Source organism: Schistocerca nitens, chromosome 3, assembly GCF_023898315.1.
Source record: "Schistocerca nitens isolate TAMUIC-IGC-003100 chromosome 3, iqSchNite1.1, whole genome shotgun sequence".
Taxonomy (NCBI): Eukaryota; Metazoa; Arthropoda; class Insecta; order Orthoptera; family Acrididae; genus Schistocerca; species Schistocerca nitens.
In genome coordinates, this window is record NC_064616.1 from 917618680 (window position 1) to 917635661 (window position 16982).

General features: G+C 37.7%; 1 protein-coding gene across 1 annotated transcript in view; it reads right to left on the reverse strand.

Moving 5' to 3' along the window:
* Positions 1-16763, reverse strand: part of LOC126248976 (SRSF protein kinase 3) — a 425825-nt gene extending 409062 nt beyond the window's left edge. Inside the window, exons 1-2 of the mRNA XM_049950532.1 lie at positions 16567-16763; positions 16391-16484 (exon numbers count right to left, since the gene is read on the reverse strand). Coding sequence (XP_049806489.1) covers positions 16391-16484; positions 16567-16597 — 125 coding nt within the window. The 5' untranslated portion in view covers positions 16598-16763. The remainder of the gene's footprint in view (positions 1-16390; positions 16485-16566) is intronic.
* Positions 16764-16982: the final 219 nt, after the last annotated feature.

Here is a 16982-nt window from a genome sequence, read left to right on the forward strand (position 1 = left end):
CTTAATATAGAAATACTATTATATTGGACTAATCCACAGTATTGTTGGAACTAAAGCAACTTGTTATTGATAATTTTAAGGAGTTTAATGTAAAGATTGATTTATCATTTTCTGTGACGTTCCTATCTTTTGACACTCCCAGTGAATAACTGATACCTCAGTTTTTTATTTTTTTACACATCATTCACGACATGTCATGACAAAAATGAATTTGTTTGAATTCCTCTCTTGCGATTTTTTATTTATCTGAATCTTGGTTCCAGTCTTTGACATAATGTAATTCATTAGAACAACTGGCTGTCAATAACTGAAGCATTTTGTTCCACATATGGGGCCCAAGAGAAATTACACACCTGAACGAATGACAAAAAACTATATAAGCTGCCCAGGCGAGCATCCTAAAGGCTACTGCAACTAAGGAATTTGGTGTACCATGGGTGACACTACAAGTACGTTAAGTCCCAAACTGTGAAAATTTAGTCCTTCCACTATACTTACATAAGATGAAAACAATCTAGTCCACTGGCTAGTCCTGGACAGTATACAGCAAATAACAAGTGAAATTAAAAGCAAAACCCATTTGCTAATGGAAGAACAAGCGATGTCATACACATCCTCTAGGAAGACATTCCATGTCAAGTGGCCTATGGGACTCTACGTGACTCTCTCCAATTTTAATAATTTTTTTACAGGATGTACATATCAGTCTTACATGAAGCCATTATATATTACAGCTGAGTAAGAAATGTGATGGAGCCACTAGTCATGTTTTTGCAATGGCCAGTTTTTCATGTTGCAGCAGATACAAATAAATCATGAACTTTGCTTTACTGTTGCTCATCATCTAAGGGGATTCCCATACTAAAATTATATGAGTCTACTCAACTTTTTAGCTACAACAGTATAGTTGCTGAACAGATCCTCATTATAGACCAGATTTATCACAATTTGCTGTCAAAGTAGCTCACAAGCCTTGCTGTGACAAATTTGGACCATATTTTGGCAGCTTGTACCTCATGATAGAATGATTTTCTGATGCTCATTTTTTCCCCCATTTGCAGCCAGCCAGCATGTCACTTAACTATGCATTAGTTATCTTGATTAGTCATTTACCGCGTTATCCCATATTAAAAGCAATTCAAAACATTCATTCTGCCAATTTTATCTGATTTTCAAAAGGCTATATCTCATATTTTATTTTTCTTTGAACCATTGTAAAGAGCTCATTTTCATTTTGTTTGATATGGAAAAGTTTGTTTAATTTTTGGGACAAATCAGTTCAAAGATAATAAATAAGTTCAAGAACACACTTCAACTGCTATTACAAACAAATAATGTGTGGACTTCTTGAACATGCACACTTGAACAATGCAAAATCTGAAACGTCCTGGCAGATTAAAACTGTGTGCCGGACCGAGACTCGAACTCGGGACCTTCGCCTTTCGCATGCAAGTGCTCTACCAACTGAGCTACCCAAGCACGACTCACGCCCCATCCTCACAGCTTTACTTCTGCCGGTACCTCGTCTCCTACCTTCCAAACTATACAGAAGCTCTCCTGCGAACCTTGCAGAACTAGCACTCCTGAAAGAAAGGATATTGCGAAGACATGTCTCCGCGAAAGGCAAAGGTCCCGAGTTCGAGTCTCGGTCCAGCACACAGTTTTCATCTGCCAGGAAGTTTCATATCAGTGCACACTCCACTGCAGAGTGAAAAATCTCATAATGCAAAATCTGTTTAAGCTGTCATTAGTGGTCTCTTTTTTTTTTTTTTTTTTTGTTCTTAAAATAAAATTTAATGTGCCCAGCCTTTCACTTTTAGAAATGTTCATCTGTTCATTTAGGTTTTTTCTATGCTGTTTAAGAAGTCACAACACTTTTCACTAGCTATAAACCTGCAGTATCTTTTAGGTGAAAATATCCAGCAATTTTATGTTTAACAGTTGGAAACATAGTGAAGTGGAAATTAGGATGAAACTGTATCTTGATGGATGTTCAAAGCAATATTTTAATTCAATGTAGCATTGGTTTTGCAGATAATTCTACATATTACCTGAAAACATTTGCAACTGAATATGGTTTCAAAGAAATAAAAGAATTTTCAGCACAATAGCAACAACTACTTAATCGAAGAAGTGTAATATTTTGCTCAAAAATGCTCAAATATGCTTTCATCACAAAGCATTGCTTTTTGATAAGAGTGCACTTCTACAGAAATTCTGTTGTAATCTTTTTGGTCTAAAGAAGCATTTTACGGAAAAGGGTTCATGGGCTGTTACTTCAGAAACAGCTGATCATTTGAAAGATATGACAAAGTGCAATGTTAAACTTGGTCACAAAATGTCATCGACATGTCAAAAAACATATGCAGGAGCACGCACGCACACGTGCGCGCGGACACACACACACACACACACACACACACACACACACACACACACACACACACACAATTAGCTTCATCACAGACATAAGATGAAGCAGAAAGCACATCCATCAGAATCACGTAGTTGACTCAAGTCCAACTGCTGCTGGCATCTCTCCTTTGAAATTACAATGGTATCAATGACGTGTGCCAGAAGTTATACAAAAAGTAAGGTAAATGAAACTCGGGAAGCAACTGCACATAACACTGCTGTTGCTGGGGCTTTGATGTAAAAGATTTTCAAACACCAAGGACAAGTAAGGAACATACTGAACGCTTCGATCATAGGCGACAGATTACAAGAATTCAAAGTTGCAACCGTCAAAGCAGCAAGAAAAATTGCAGATTTTGACATTGTCACCTCAAAGTTGGACTATAGAAGAAGTGATGTCTGGGGTTTCCGAAAGAATGGTAAAATGTTGTCAGGCGGAATGTAGGTTTATCTGCCAAACCAATGCTACACTACTTTGAATTGTTCCTTAAGATCCATCAAGCTACACACAAATCCTAAATTCCACTTCACTTTGTCTTCAACTGTTTAACATAAAATAGCTTGATATTTTCAACTAAAAAACTGCAGGTTCATAGACAGAGGAAAGTGTTGTGGTGAATTCCAAAAAAGCACAGAAACAATCTACATGAACAGATAAACATTTCTAAAAGTCAAAGATTAAGCAAGTTAATTTTTATTTTAAGGAAAAACAAAAACAACTAATAACAGATTTAATGTAATTTTCAAAAGTGCATATACAAAAAGTCCAAACATCCTTTGCTCGTAATAGCATTCAAAGCCTGTTCTTCAAGTTCTTGATTATTGATAGTAAGAGAAGCTGAAAAAATGAATAAAAATCTTTAAACCAGTTTGTCTCAAAAATTAAACTGTAGATGATCAAACGAAATAAGCTCTTTTCAATGGTACAAAGAAAAATCAAATCTGACAGGACCCTTCTGAGATAGACACTTTTGAAAATCAGACAAAATTGGGGAATAAATGTTTTGAATCAATTTTAATATTAGATAACTTGGTAAATGAGCAACAAAACTACTGCACAGCTTTACAACATGCTGGCTGGCTGCACATGGGCGGGGGGAATAAGTATCAGAAAATCGTTCTGTCCTAAGATACAAGTTGCCAAAACATAATCCAAATTAGTCATGACAGGATTTATGAGCTACTTTGGCAGTAAATTGTGATAAACATGCTCTACATTGAGGATATGTTCAGCAACTATGCTGCTGTAGCTAAAACATTGAGAAAAATCACCGAGTTTTAGCATGGGAGTCCCCTTAGATCATGAGCAACAGTAACGCAAATTCCATGATTTCTTTGTATCTGCCATGATGTGGAAACACTGGCCTTTACAAAGACATGACTACTGGCCCCACACTATTATTTACCCAGCTATAATTTGACATGGTTTCTTATAAGACCTATATGTACATTCTATAAAAATTTCATAAAAATTTGACACGATAACATGGGGACCTTGTTTAAATTTGGGCCATGTGACACAGGTTGCCACAGAACTATACAACTTCCTTTGAAAATGTCGCTGAGCAACAAAGTCATAAGTGGTTTGTAGAAACAGAACAGTATTTGAAAGAAACAAAAAATTGGAAATAGCAAATTCCCTTCAAGTAGAGATTTCAATTCCAATGAAATGACAATTATTTATTTATTTTAGCCTAAAGATCAAAAGTAAAGGCAATAAAATTTTAGACAATGCCTGCAATTATAAGAAAAAAGTATGAATGCAGCCCCCCCCCCCCCCCACACACACACACACTTGTAAAAGCAAATGTTGTTGGTAAGCTTACTACTCCTATGATTTTTCCCCCGTCCCACAAGATAATTTCTGACTAAATGCTTAGTGGTATATGAAGAACATAGAAGATTGGATGATCTGAGACTGGTTGGGTGTGTGGTTCCACACCTGTGAATACATGGCAAATGTGCCCCAGCCTTGGGTAATGGGACAAGAAATCCAGCAGCCAACCATATTTTTCCATTGATGGCATCTCAAATAATTTTAGACTTGTTGGAGTTGTTTTGGAAATGGTACAGTCCATAACACTTATAGTATTGTTCCCTATTATTTAGCCATGGTATGTGTCTGTAAACATAACAACATGAATGGAAAATGGGTGTGGAAGAAAGTTGAATATCCAACTGTGGAAATGAGCTGAAAAAGAAAATGTTGGACTTACACTAAAGGAAGCATTGTGGTGCATTACTGAACAGACAATACAGAATGGTTTTAGAACCTCAGGATTGTGTCCATTCACTGTTGAAAATGTAAAATTCAACAAAATTGTCACAAATTACTTGAAAATACCAATAGTTTGCATTCAGTAATATCTAGGCCTATTAATGATCATTTAAACCTTACAGATAGTTTACAGAGTCTGAAATATAACACTGCAGTAGAGAAACTGGTAAACAGTTAAGCAATGGAAAATTCCACTGAGGATAAAGACGACACCTCACTTTCCATGATGTGGAAAAAATCAAGAAACTAAAAATCTGGAAAAACAGTTCAATGACAGCACCAAAAAGCAACGCACAGAAGAAAATGAAAGTTTGGTGCAAAGAATTTGTGATAAAATTAACCAATATGAAATGTCAGTCCAACCAAATTCAAGTAGCCCTCAAACACAAGACAATATATTGACAAACTTCAATGACTTGGCTTCTTCCTTCTCAAATAATATATTTGATATTCCATAAAATAATGCTTTGGACTCAGGACAGGCTAACTCAGCTACTTTGGAATCTACATCGGTGACACTGAGAAATACTCTTCATGCAGATTTACCTTCACCTTTCAAGAGAGCTGTCTTTTGGCCTCGGACAGCAATCAAGCAAGGGAGGTAGACAGAAAAAAAGACATAAGTAATATTATCCAAGTTATGGATGCATTAGTGATAGAATCATTAAAATGGATGAATAAGTAGTTTGTGTACTGAAACAAGACTCATTCAGGGAAATTATCAGGACCTGTTCACTTGGCTACAGGACCATGGCTACAATACCAGTTTCCCAAGTCTGGGCGTATATTGGAAAATAATGTGCTCATTTGTGAAAAATTTTCACTGCCACTTTAAGTTTACATCCTATTTCCCTACTTTTTATGTAAATGTGTTATTTTTTTCTATTCTTGATTAAACCATTCCAACCACTTCATACAACATTAATAATATAGCTGCACTCAGCTCATTCTGTGCTATACACTTTACCATGACTTAATTATCATAGAATGATTTAAAATGCTTTAAACCTATGTTCAGCTAACAGTCAAAGACTGGTATGTATGCACATCAATGACTGGTGCACATTACAATCTTGCATGTCAGGGACTGGTGCTACTGACTTGCATTACATTTTTTAATAGTAGAAACTATTTTAGGTGAAAAGCTATTTTGGGTATTCAGTAAAACTTTAAGGGAGGTCGGGATCATGAAACATTATATTTTTAAGCAATAGATTGAGAATTGTAGAGGAAATGCACAAATCTACAATTTAGGAAAAGACAGACTGCTACTTACTGTAAAGAAGATACATTATGTTGCAGATAGGCATAACTAAAAGACACTTACATAAAGATTTCAGCCACATCCTTTATCAGCCCAAGGTGCTGGAGTTGGTGATCACGTGTGCATGAGGTGTGCTTGCTTGTGCGTATGAATGGTGTGGCTGAAAGCTTTATGTAAATGTCTTAATTGTGCCTGTCTGCAACTTAACGTGTCTCCTATGGTAAGTAGCAATCTGTCTTTTCCTACATTGTTGATATTCCTACCTGGAGTTTCTATTGTGTAAATACATAAATCTGTCACTATATTACAAAACATGGCGTGTTTATCTCGGGTGGAAAAGATACAGTTTCAACCTTTGCGAGTTTTGTGAAGCTGTGGCATCCAACACACACACACACACACACACACACACACACACACACACACACACACACACACACACAAAATTACAGGAAGGAGATTCCAATTTTTCAGGTGTTGTAGGGAGGTAAGGAAGCAAGCTCTGGCCAATACAATCTGCTGCGAGGAGAGAACTGCAGACAAAACAATCCCCACCCTCGTCACACAGTGCTGCCAATGTGTTTGTTATCTGTGCATTACACGTATGTACCTAAAAAAGTGAAAGTAACACCCAGAGGTAAGCATATGCTCAAATGATACCTAATTGACATTACCTGTAATTACTGCCCCTATTACATCACTAATTTCAAAACAAAACATTAGCACAATATGGAATCTCTAACTATTGACTAGTACATTCCTACTGCACACAATACAGCTTGAACATTTAAATAAGCAGTAGTCAGACAATCGACACTAGCAGTTCACAGTTTCCTGATTCAGAACTAAGGAGTTGAGCATAGGAGAAAAAGTTTAGCACAGTATGTACATGTGCAAGACTCAAATGTGGAGCACATTCCCATTAATGAAATTCTGAGGTACCTATGACACCTAACAGGAGCAAGAAAAAAGTAGCATGTAGATAATTCTGAAAAAATAGTGTGTGGGTGTTTTATTAGGCATTCCTATTTCAGAAGAAGAATCTGACAATGTAACGAACACTGCATACCATGGCATTGGTTCTTTCTTTTGAATCGCATAGTGATCCAAATATCTTCTGCAGTGCATTGGTTACATTTCAGGGTTGTGTAAATGTTTACAATAATGAATATTGGATGCTTTAAAAAAGTGACACTCTAACCAGTCAGAATTTTCATGCTCAGGACCAAATGTTGTCACTGCATGTGATAACCACTGTTACAGTGGTGTGAAACTCACTTAGAACTGATAAAGAAAAGAAGTTTCAAATAGTGTCCAAAACTCTGTGAAATTTATCTGAAAATGATACAATACTAGGAGATAGAAATGAGTACTTAATTACACTATTAACATAAGTGAACCAATCACTGAAATGGAAATGGTTAAAAGACAGCACGAGTAGCACATACAATGAAGCAGTCAAAGGCAACAAGAAATAACATATATAACTGATTTGAGTCACAAAAAAGATGTTACAAACAGCAGAAACTGTCAGAGTAGTAGTGAGATGAATCCACAAATGCAAGGGAAAGAAATCACACTAGGAGCTCATAATTAAGGAAAAAGAATATGCACTGCAAAATATATCCCTCCAATTAGAAATTCCAACTTCATAACAGAAAATATACACGTATCCAATCAGAACTACTGTAGGAGAACATTTTATACACTTTGACAAATCTGATATTTTTCAATTCTTCATGAAGTTTCTCTCTGGTGATTTTGAGACTGATTAGTGTCTGTTGCTTCATCCAGCCATGCTGTCAGCTGAGAAAGTGCTGCAATGACGCTAAATGCACTATAGTTCTTAGGATATGTAAGAGCAATTACAGCCATTCTGCCACCAGGAATTACAAAAACTAAATATTAAATGGGCTAAATCATATTTATATTTCACTAAACGTATGACTATCAAGTTTCGCAGTGAATAGACTACTAAAATTTAGTTTCATCCAAAATAAGTACACAATTTGAAGTAGTAACTTTATGAGGAGCAATGAGTAATCTACCTGAAGTAGGAAGTTACGTTGAAATAAAGGACAAGTTATGTGTGACGGTGAGCCTCCACCAAAACTCAACACCTGGCAACTTCACGGTAAGTTACGGCACGACTATAATACCCTACACAATAGATTGTTCTGAACACCAACTGCCTGGCCAATGCACTGCAGTATTTACTTCACTATACTTACTATGGTAGTCTCCCCTCCCCCCCCCCCCCCCAATGAACCATGGACGTTGCTGTTGGTGGGGAGGTTTGCGTGCCTCAGTGATACAGACATCCATAGCATAGTTGCAACCACAACAGAGGGCTATCTGTTGAGAGGACAGACAAATCTGTGGTTCCTGAAGAAGGGCAGCAGCCTTTTCAGTAGTTGCAGGGGCAACAGTCTGGATGATTCACTGGTCTGGCCTTGTAACATCAACCAAAATGGCCTTGCTGTGCTGGTGCAGTGAACTCATGAAAGCAAGGGGGGAAACTACAGCCATAATTTTTCCCGAGGGCATGCAGCTTTACTGCATGGTTAAATGATGATGGCATCTTTGGTAAAATATTCCAAAGGTATAATAGTCCCCCATTCGGATATCAGGGCGGGGACAACTCAGGAGGACGTTGTTATCAGGAGAAAGAAAACGCATTCTACAGATCGGAGTGTGGAAGGTCAGATCTCTTAACTGGGCAGGTAGGTTAGAAAACTTAGAAAGGGAAATGGATAGGTTAAAGTTAGATAAAGTGGGAATTAGTGAAGTTCGGTTGCAGGAGGAACAGGACTTCTGGTTAGGCGAGTACAGGGTTATAAACACAAAATCAGATAGGGGTAATCCAGGAGTTGGTTTAATAATGAATAAAAAAATAGAAGCACCGGTAAGCTACTACGAACAACATAGTGAACGGATTATTGTAGCCAAGACAGACGTGAAGCCCACGCGTACTACAAGTTTATATGACAACTAGCTCTGCAGATGATGAAGAGATAGAAGAACTGTATGATGTGATAAAATAAATTATTCAGATAGTTAATGGAGATGAAAATTTAATAGTCACGGGGAACTGGAATTCAATTATAGGAAAAGAAAGAGAAGGGAAAGTAGTAGGTGAATATGGACTGGGGATAAGGAATGAAAGAGGAAGCCACCTGATAGAATTTTGTACAGAGCATAACTTAATCAAAGGTAACACTTGGTTCAAGAATCATGAAAGAAGGTTGTATACATGGAATAGGCCTGGAGATACTGGAAGGTTTCAGATCAATTATATAATGGTAGGACAGAGATTTAGGAAAAAGGTTTTAAACTTTAAGACACTCCCGGGAGCAGATGTGGGCTCTGACCACAATTTATTGGTTATGAACTGTAGATTAAAACTGAAGAAACTGTAAAAAGGTAGGAATTTAAGGAGATGGAGCCTGGATGAACTGAAATAACAGAGGTTGTAGACGGTTTCAGAGAGAGCATTAGGGAACGATTGACAAGAACAGGAGAAAGAAATACAGTAGAAGAAGAATGGGTAGCTTCGAGAAATGAAATAGTGAAGGCAGTAGAGGATGAAGTAGGTAAAAAGACAAGGGCTAGTAGAAATCCTTGGGTGACAGAAGAGATATTGAATTTAACTGATCAAAGGAGAAAATATAAAAATGCAGTAACTGAAGCAGGCAAAAAGGAATACAAATGTCTCAAAAATGAGATAGACAGAAACTGCAAAATGGCTAAGCAGGGATGGCTAGAGGACAAATTTAAGGATATCAATAGAGGTAAGATAGATACTGCCTAAAAGAAAATTGAAGAGACATTTGGCAAAAAGAGATCCATCTGTATGAATATCAAACCAGCTCTAAGCAAAGAAGGGAAAACAGAAAGGTGGCAGGAGTATATAGAGGGTCTATACAAGGGTGATGTACTTGAGGACAATATCATAGCAATGGAAGAGGACAACAAAGATGAAATGGGGAGATATGACACTGCGTGAAGAATTTGACAGACCACTGAAAGACCTAAGTCGAAACAATGCGCTGGGAGTAGTTAAAATTCCATTAGAACCACTGACAACTTTGTGAGAGCCAGCCATGACAAAGCTCTACCATCTGGTGACCAAGATGTATGAAACAGAAGAAATACCCTCTGACTTTAAGAAGAATATAATAATTCCAATCCCAAAGAAAGCAGGTGTTGCAAGTGTGAAAATTACCGAATTATCAGTTTAATAAGTCACGCCTCCAAAATACTAACACAAGAATGTAGGAACACATGATGCAATATTGATCCTATGACTTATCTTAGGAGACAAATTAAGGAAAGGCAAACCTACATTCCTAGCATTTGTAGACTTACAGAAAGCTTTTGCCAATGTTGCCTGGAGTACTTTCTTTCAAATTCTGGAGATGGCAGGGGTAAAATACAGGGAGTGAAAGGTTATTTACAATTTGTACAGAAACCAGATGGCAGTTAGAAGAGTTCAGGGGAACAAAAGGGAAGCAGTGGTTGAGAAGGGAGTGAGACAAGGTTGTAGCCTATCCCTGATGTTATTCAATCTGTATAGTGAGCAAGCAATAACGGAAACAAGAAGAGAATAGAAGCATTTGAAATATGGTGCTACAGAAGAATGCTGAAGATTAGAGGGGTAGACCAAATAACCAACGAGGAAGTAGTTAACAGAACTGGAGAGAGGAGGAATTTGTGGGTCAACTTGACTAGAAGAAGGGATCAGTTGGTTGCACACATTCTGAGGCATCAAGGGATTACCAATTTAGTATTGGAGAGAAGCATGGGGGGTAAAAATTGTAGAGGGAGACCAAGAGGCGAATCCACTAAGCAGATTCAGAAGGATGTAGGTTGCAGTAGTTACTCAGAGATGAAGAAGCTTGCACAGAATAGAGTACCACTGAAGCTGCGTCAAACCAGTCTCTGCCCAGAAGACCACTACAACAACATGATACTGTTGAGATGAGTTGGTAGTATGACACTGACCACATTCATACCATTTGTGGCAATTGTGGAGAATGACGTATTTCCTAAAAACCAATGAATAGCTGGATGAACACACCATATTACTTGATAACATGACGAGAAAGGTGGTTTACAAAAATTCAACCTTTCGTCAGACAGTTGCAGATTAATATGATAACTGTCAGTAATAAGAACATTAAAAATGCCGGTTTAATGTGATACACCAATCAGGAAAAATGAGGATGAAATGCTGCACTTTGAGATCTGATCCTATGTAAACTGGGAAAAAGGTAACAACACTTCAGAGCTAGCCTGTTTCGCACCTGTAGTTGGTTACATTTGTCTTCCTACTCAATTTCCAATTTACTGTACACAGCACCACTAGCACAATACCATGATGCCAGCACAGGTGGTATGATGTTCTCTCTGTCTGAATAGGTACTGTAAGGCTCAACAGTACGGATCGACCACCATGTCATCATCAGCCTTTTGGGGTCGACAGAAGCGTCCGATCCCACGCGTCGGCTTCGACCCGTGACATAAGGGTGTTGTCGTGTGTGACGTCATGACGGCGCGGAGTTTGGTTTGAGTGTGGCTGTCTCCAGTTCTGTTTTATCTTATTTTATTTTCTGATCTGTTCGTTCTATCTCGTGAGATTTTTTTTTTAATTTAAAAACACTTATTACTTATTTTAATTATCTGTTTCCTCCAATTTCTGTTTTAGTTTATTATATTTATCTTTCTGATCTGTTCGTTCTATCCCGTGAGTTTTTTTTTCTTTTTTCTTTTTTAAAAGACAACAAACACTACTACTGAAGCATCTTTATCTTCTATGGGTTGCACGGGTTACGACCACCTGGGGAGGTGGGTGGGTATTCATGCATGGCTGTCTTCACTTACACATTGTAGCTATGCAAGGCGTCTAAATTTGTTTATATTTAGTTTGCCCCCCACCCAAAACACCCCATTTCCTGCGCTTGTCCCGTTAGTGTCATTAGGCTTCTTGTGGAAAGTGTGTGTGTGTGTGTGTTTGTTTCCGCCATATTTGTGATGTCATGGGTCAAAGCAGACGGGCGGGATCGGACGCTTCCGTATTTCCGCCTTTTGGCATCACTGGATGTGGATAGGGAAGGGCATGTGGTCAGCACACCGCTCTCCTGGACAGTTTTCATGACCAGGGCCACTACTACTCAGTCAAGTAGCTCCTCAATTGGCCTCACGAGGGCCGAGTGCATCCCACTTGCCAACAGTGCTATGAAGACCTAGTTGGTGACCCATTAAGTGCTGGCCAATCCCAACAGCACTTAACTTTGATGATCTGACAGGTACTGGTGTTACCACTACTGCAACGCCGTTGGTTAGTATCACGTTTCATGTGGTTAAATAGTATACAGTGGTAAAATGGTAATATCCCTTTCCCTGTATTCTATGCTGCCCCCTCCCCTCCTTCCGTCTATGTGCAACATGCTGCTGCAAGAAGGTATGCTTCCTCTGCCACCTTCTTTCACTGATTCTTCCTTTGACTTCTCTCTTCCTTGTTCATACTACTTGCTTTACCCAACTGGAGTCCTCACCCGAATACTACCGTAACATTGAACAATGTAGCTAAGTGGTCTGAAGAACAATTACAGTTCATGGGTTGCCTTACCATATCTCGGTCCTTTTTAAGTGACTTAACAACCATCTGACACCTCCACTTTATTGTAAGCAGTATTTTGGGTCGCAAGTTTGAAGTGGAAATATACAGGAAAATTGAAGGAACACCATCTAAACACCAAAGTGCAACTAAGTATATGCAAACAATTACCAAAACTAATATTTTGTAAGATTTTATAGTTGGATAACACACGCAGAAGACTGGAGAAATTTGAAAAGGCACAACACTGCAAACTGAACGGAAGGGAAATTAGGATTTAATGTCCTTACAATGACCAGGTCGTTACTTAAGGAGCTAAGGTTCATATTGTGAAGGAGATCAGCTGCTGCTTTCAAAGGAATTGCACCATTCACCTTAAGCAATGTAGAGAAATTGCTGAAAACTTAAATCTTGATGACCAAAGAGGTCTATACCTTCACTACAGATTAAAGTGAGATATCTCTATGGAGTCCAGAACACTGCATTTTGAATGACATACGCAACCACATCACTTGCGCCTTCAGCAGTGAGCACAGTAACATCCTACTACAAAGAAATTATCAATGGAAGCAACATATTATGGAGCATGAAAGCAGGAAGCCGATAGTCCAGCGACTGTCATTGGTCAAGAAATGTCTGCAGATAAGTTTGTGAGTTGCTACTTACGCAGCTATTTGGCTCACAATAGTTTACCCAAAGTCTCCCCATTTTGTGGGGAAAACACGTTTATACAAGAAAATATTGGCTGGCTTTGTCAGAGACTAATGCTACGAACAGAGCCACACCTCGCAGAATTTACAACCTAAAACTTCTGCTGCCACAAAACATCTGCATAGGTAGTGAGCTACAACAATACAAAGTAACTGTGCCTGGTAATAATTTGCTATGAGTGTATAATGTAAGAACAACTGACCAACCAACTTCAGACAAATTAGTAAATCACGATCATGGATACAAATTTAGTACTGACTGTAAAATTTCCTTACAGCTGATAAGTCACAGCACTCAGCCATTCACAGTATAACAGGACATAACCATGGTTTGATTCCCGAAACACAACCTGTCCCTCAAAGAGGGCTCAGCAGAGAGTTACATAGCTGATCCCTTTTCATTTTCTGTGCATAATATGCACTACAATATTCGCCTCAGGTTTGCCTATTATATAATGCAATGTATTTGAATTTACCATTCTTTTTAAATATTTATGAAGCTAATTAAATTAGATGTGGACAAATGTTGGCTATGAAAGCTTCATGCCAAAATTATAAATGACTATTTTATCAGAATTATAAATGACTGAATCAATCACAATGCTCTCTAACAATCCATTAACACACTCACTGAAGACTGCTCACATTCACCAGTTTTGTCAGCTCAACCAAACTCCCAATCACCCTGTACCACAATCAAGATTTCAGGGGGCTAAAAACATTAACCCAGTACATTAGTTGGATCAAACCATAAGGTTAACTCTACAGATGCACCTGCCAGAGCACCCTCAAAATTGGGATTGAAAGTTAATAGTTTCAAAAGATTAATGCGCTTTAGAAAGATGTCCATCTCGAAATTTAAATGGCTCTAAGCACTGTGGGACTTAACATCTGAGGTCATCAGTCCCCTCTGGAAATTTATCTGATTCTCAATAGTAATTTATAATTTAGTTTAAATACAACAAAACGCCTTATTTTTAATAAAGGAGCTCACAATGTAGTTACCATGTGAGAAGCACCGAGTTTGCCAATTATTAGTGAAATTACAGTCAACATCCTATCTGATGTCTGCAAGATATGATTATTTCTACACCATGCAAATATGATCACAGCTGTTATAAAAGCTGAAGGGATAAATAAGTGTGACATTATTTTACAAACTGTAATGAAACTTTGGACAGAAACAGAAAAATGTCTGTACAAGAATCCTGTAACTGGTCTTACAAACATAATTCTTTTCAATACACCACAGTGTTACTCCAAATTTAGACATCATACGGCACACAGTGAAGTGTTGCTGCAGAAAGAATGGTGTCTACATCAGGAATCCTATCATATTTGTACAAGATTATGCGAATTAAAATGATTTACTGACCAGCAACTCCATAGAGTGCTTTTTGCATTACATCTAGAACAGATATTCTCAGTAGAATCTGCAGCTATAAAATTGAGATCTAAGATGAGCTCAAAAGAAATGCCACACACACAAAATGTGTTGTTTGGTTACAAAATAAAAGTACATTACATTAATCTTCAAATGTATTAAGCACAATGATCTACAGGCATGCATTACTTGTATGACCTATAAAGACAATGTTAATGTTTTCACCAGCTACAAAGCTAAAGTATACCAAACTATGTGCATAAAAAACCATCAAAACATCACGACAGTTCAGCCAGGGCCATTTATAAACAAATAACTAATTTATAATTTGCCATTTACAGCAAACTAAGCAAATACAACAAACTACAAAGGGCTTACAAAAACTGATCACTGTATAAGCACATTATATAGCTCAACAACCACTGCACACTCGTCTTAAACATTCCTTAATATCTATTTGAAACTAGTTTTTGGAAGGAACTACAGCAATCTTTCAAACAGTTACACTGTCAAGCAACAAAAACCTTTGTTTACACATCTTTGTTACAGGACACTGCATGCAGTATTCTAGAGCTAAAAGAATAAATGATCTTGACAGCAATCATGATTTGTTCAAATTTGAATATCAACTTTTCTACTCCATTTCAGTGATATGAATACTTACATCTGCCTCAGTTTCAGCATAATAAGCCATTGTATAATTATACTCATCTCTATATGACATCCTAATCTTTTGTACATGTTTATGCTCTGAATCTAAACCAAGATGACAAATAAACGACCTAATAAAGCAAGTTTCAAATTGTGTATGGTAAAATGACCTGCCTACAGATAATTGCATGTAGGTAACTGTATGAAGTTATTTGTTCTAGTGAACACTTGATCCCAGACTAATATCAAAGCAAATGAGAATTAAGAAAGAAAAGATGCTATTTCAAACATGATTATGCCATGACTTCAACAGCTGAATATATTGCTACAACTCATCACAAGAACTCTTGTCAAAACAGCACATCAACAATTTCCTACTAAACGTGCATTAATAATACTGTCCAACTGCAAAAGAGAAACAAAAAGGAAGACCGTGTCATAATTCACACCAAATTCACATAAATGGGAATTAAATATGATAGGTTTCACTATTCTCACTGATTTGTAAACGGCCCACAAAACTATTTTTGACAACATTATTTGCCACCATGTTATTATTCACGCACGGCACAATATGACAAGAGAAATGGACAATTAATGGACGAACACAATGATGCCTCAACTCTCTAAGCAAGCGTCAATACACATCAAAACATATTATTGAATCAACAACAAGCTTCCATGTTTTCCATTATTCAATCAACCAGCAGCTAAACTAGCCCACTGCACACCAAAGTACCTCTCAATAAATGTGCTGAACACTGAGCTTGCATACAGCTATCTTGTCAGTTCCAAACATTCCGCATAATATTCTGCCAGTTGCACTGATATATGGCCCTACATATTATGCATAAATTTGTATGCCGAAATCATTGAATGGATTTATTAAATTTTCAGCTGATACAAAAATCGTATGGAAATAGGGGGGTTTCAAAAAGGTCTTCCAAGCTAACTACTCTTTAATCTCTCAGCAGTAATAAATCATTTACGAACACACATAACGGTGAAAGCACATTTTAATATCATTTCCGCTCCAGTATTAATATTACCGCGAAAATTTCGAACAAACCTCATATCAGGTCTCAGAGCATTCTGTCCTTCTTTGGCTTTCGGCTTTGCTTTCCCATTCCTCTGTCTTTTTTTCTTCGCTTGAATGGACAGAACTGAAACCAAAATCATACGGATTCAGAGCCAAGAAATTTCTAATACTTCTTACAAAACGCTGTATTTTAAGATAGGCCTCACCTCGGCGACTGAAGTCTTGTTTACAGTTCATGTTTTTGTTTACTCTTGTTAAAATACGAACGAATTCATCGAAATTTCGATAACATTAGAAAACACGATTAAATACCTCTGCTCGCTCCTAACCTAGACTATAACACAAACAACAATCACTAACACGAACCCACATCACCACAGTCCAACAACGAATACAATTCCTAGTCGAGTAGTGATAGGTGAGACAGAGATCGACAATCGACAACTGCCAAAGGGTTCTTCTCTGACGCTGGAAGGGTATTCGCGTTTGTGGTTCGGGTGTACGAACTTGGTATAACGTTATAACTACAGCCTACTTCAATTGATAGAGCCTACGAAATGACAACATTGCGTAACTGTCAAATAGCCGGTTGGACTTCCAGAATGGAACTGTCGCTGCACGT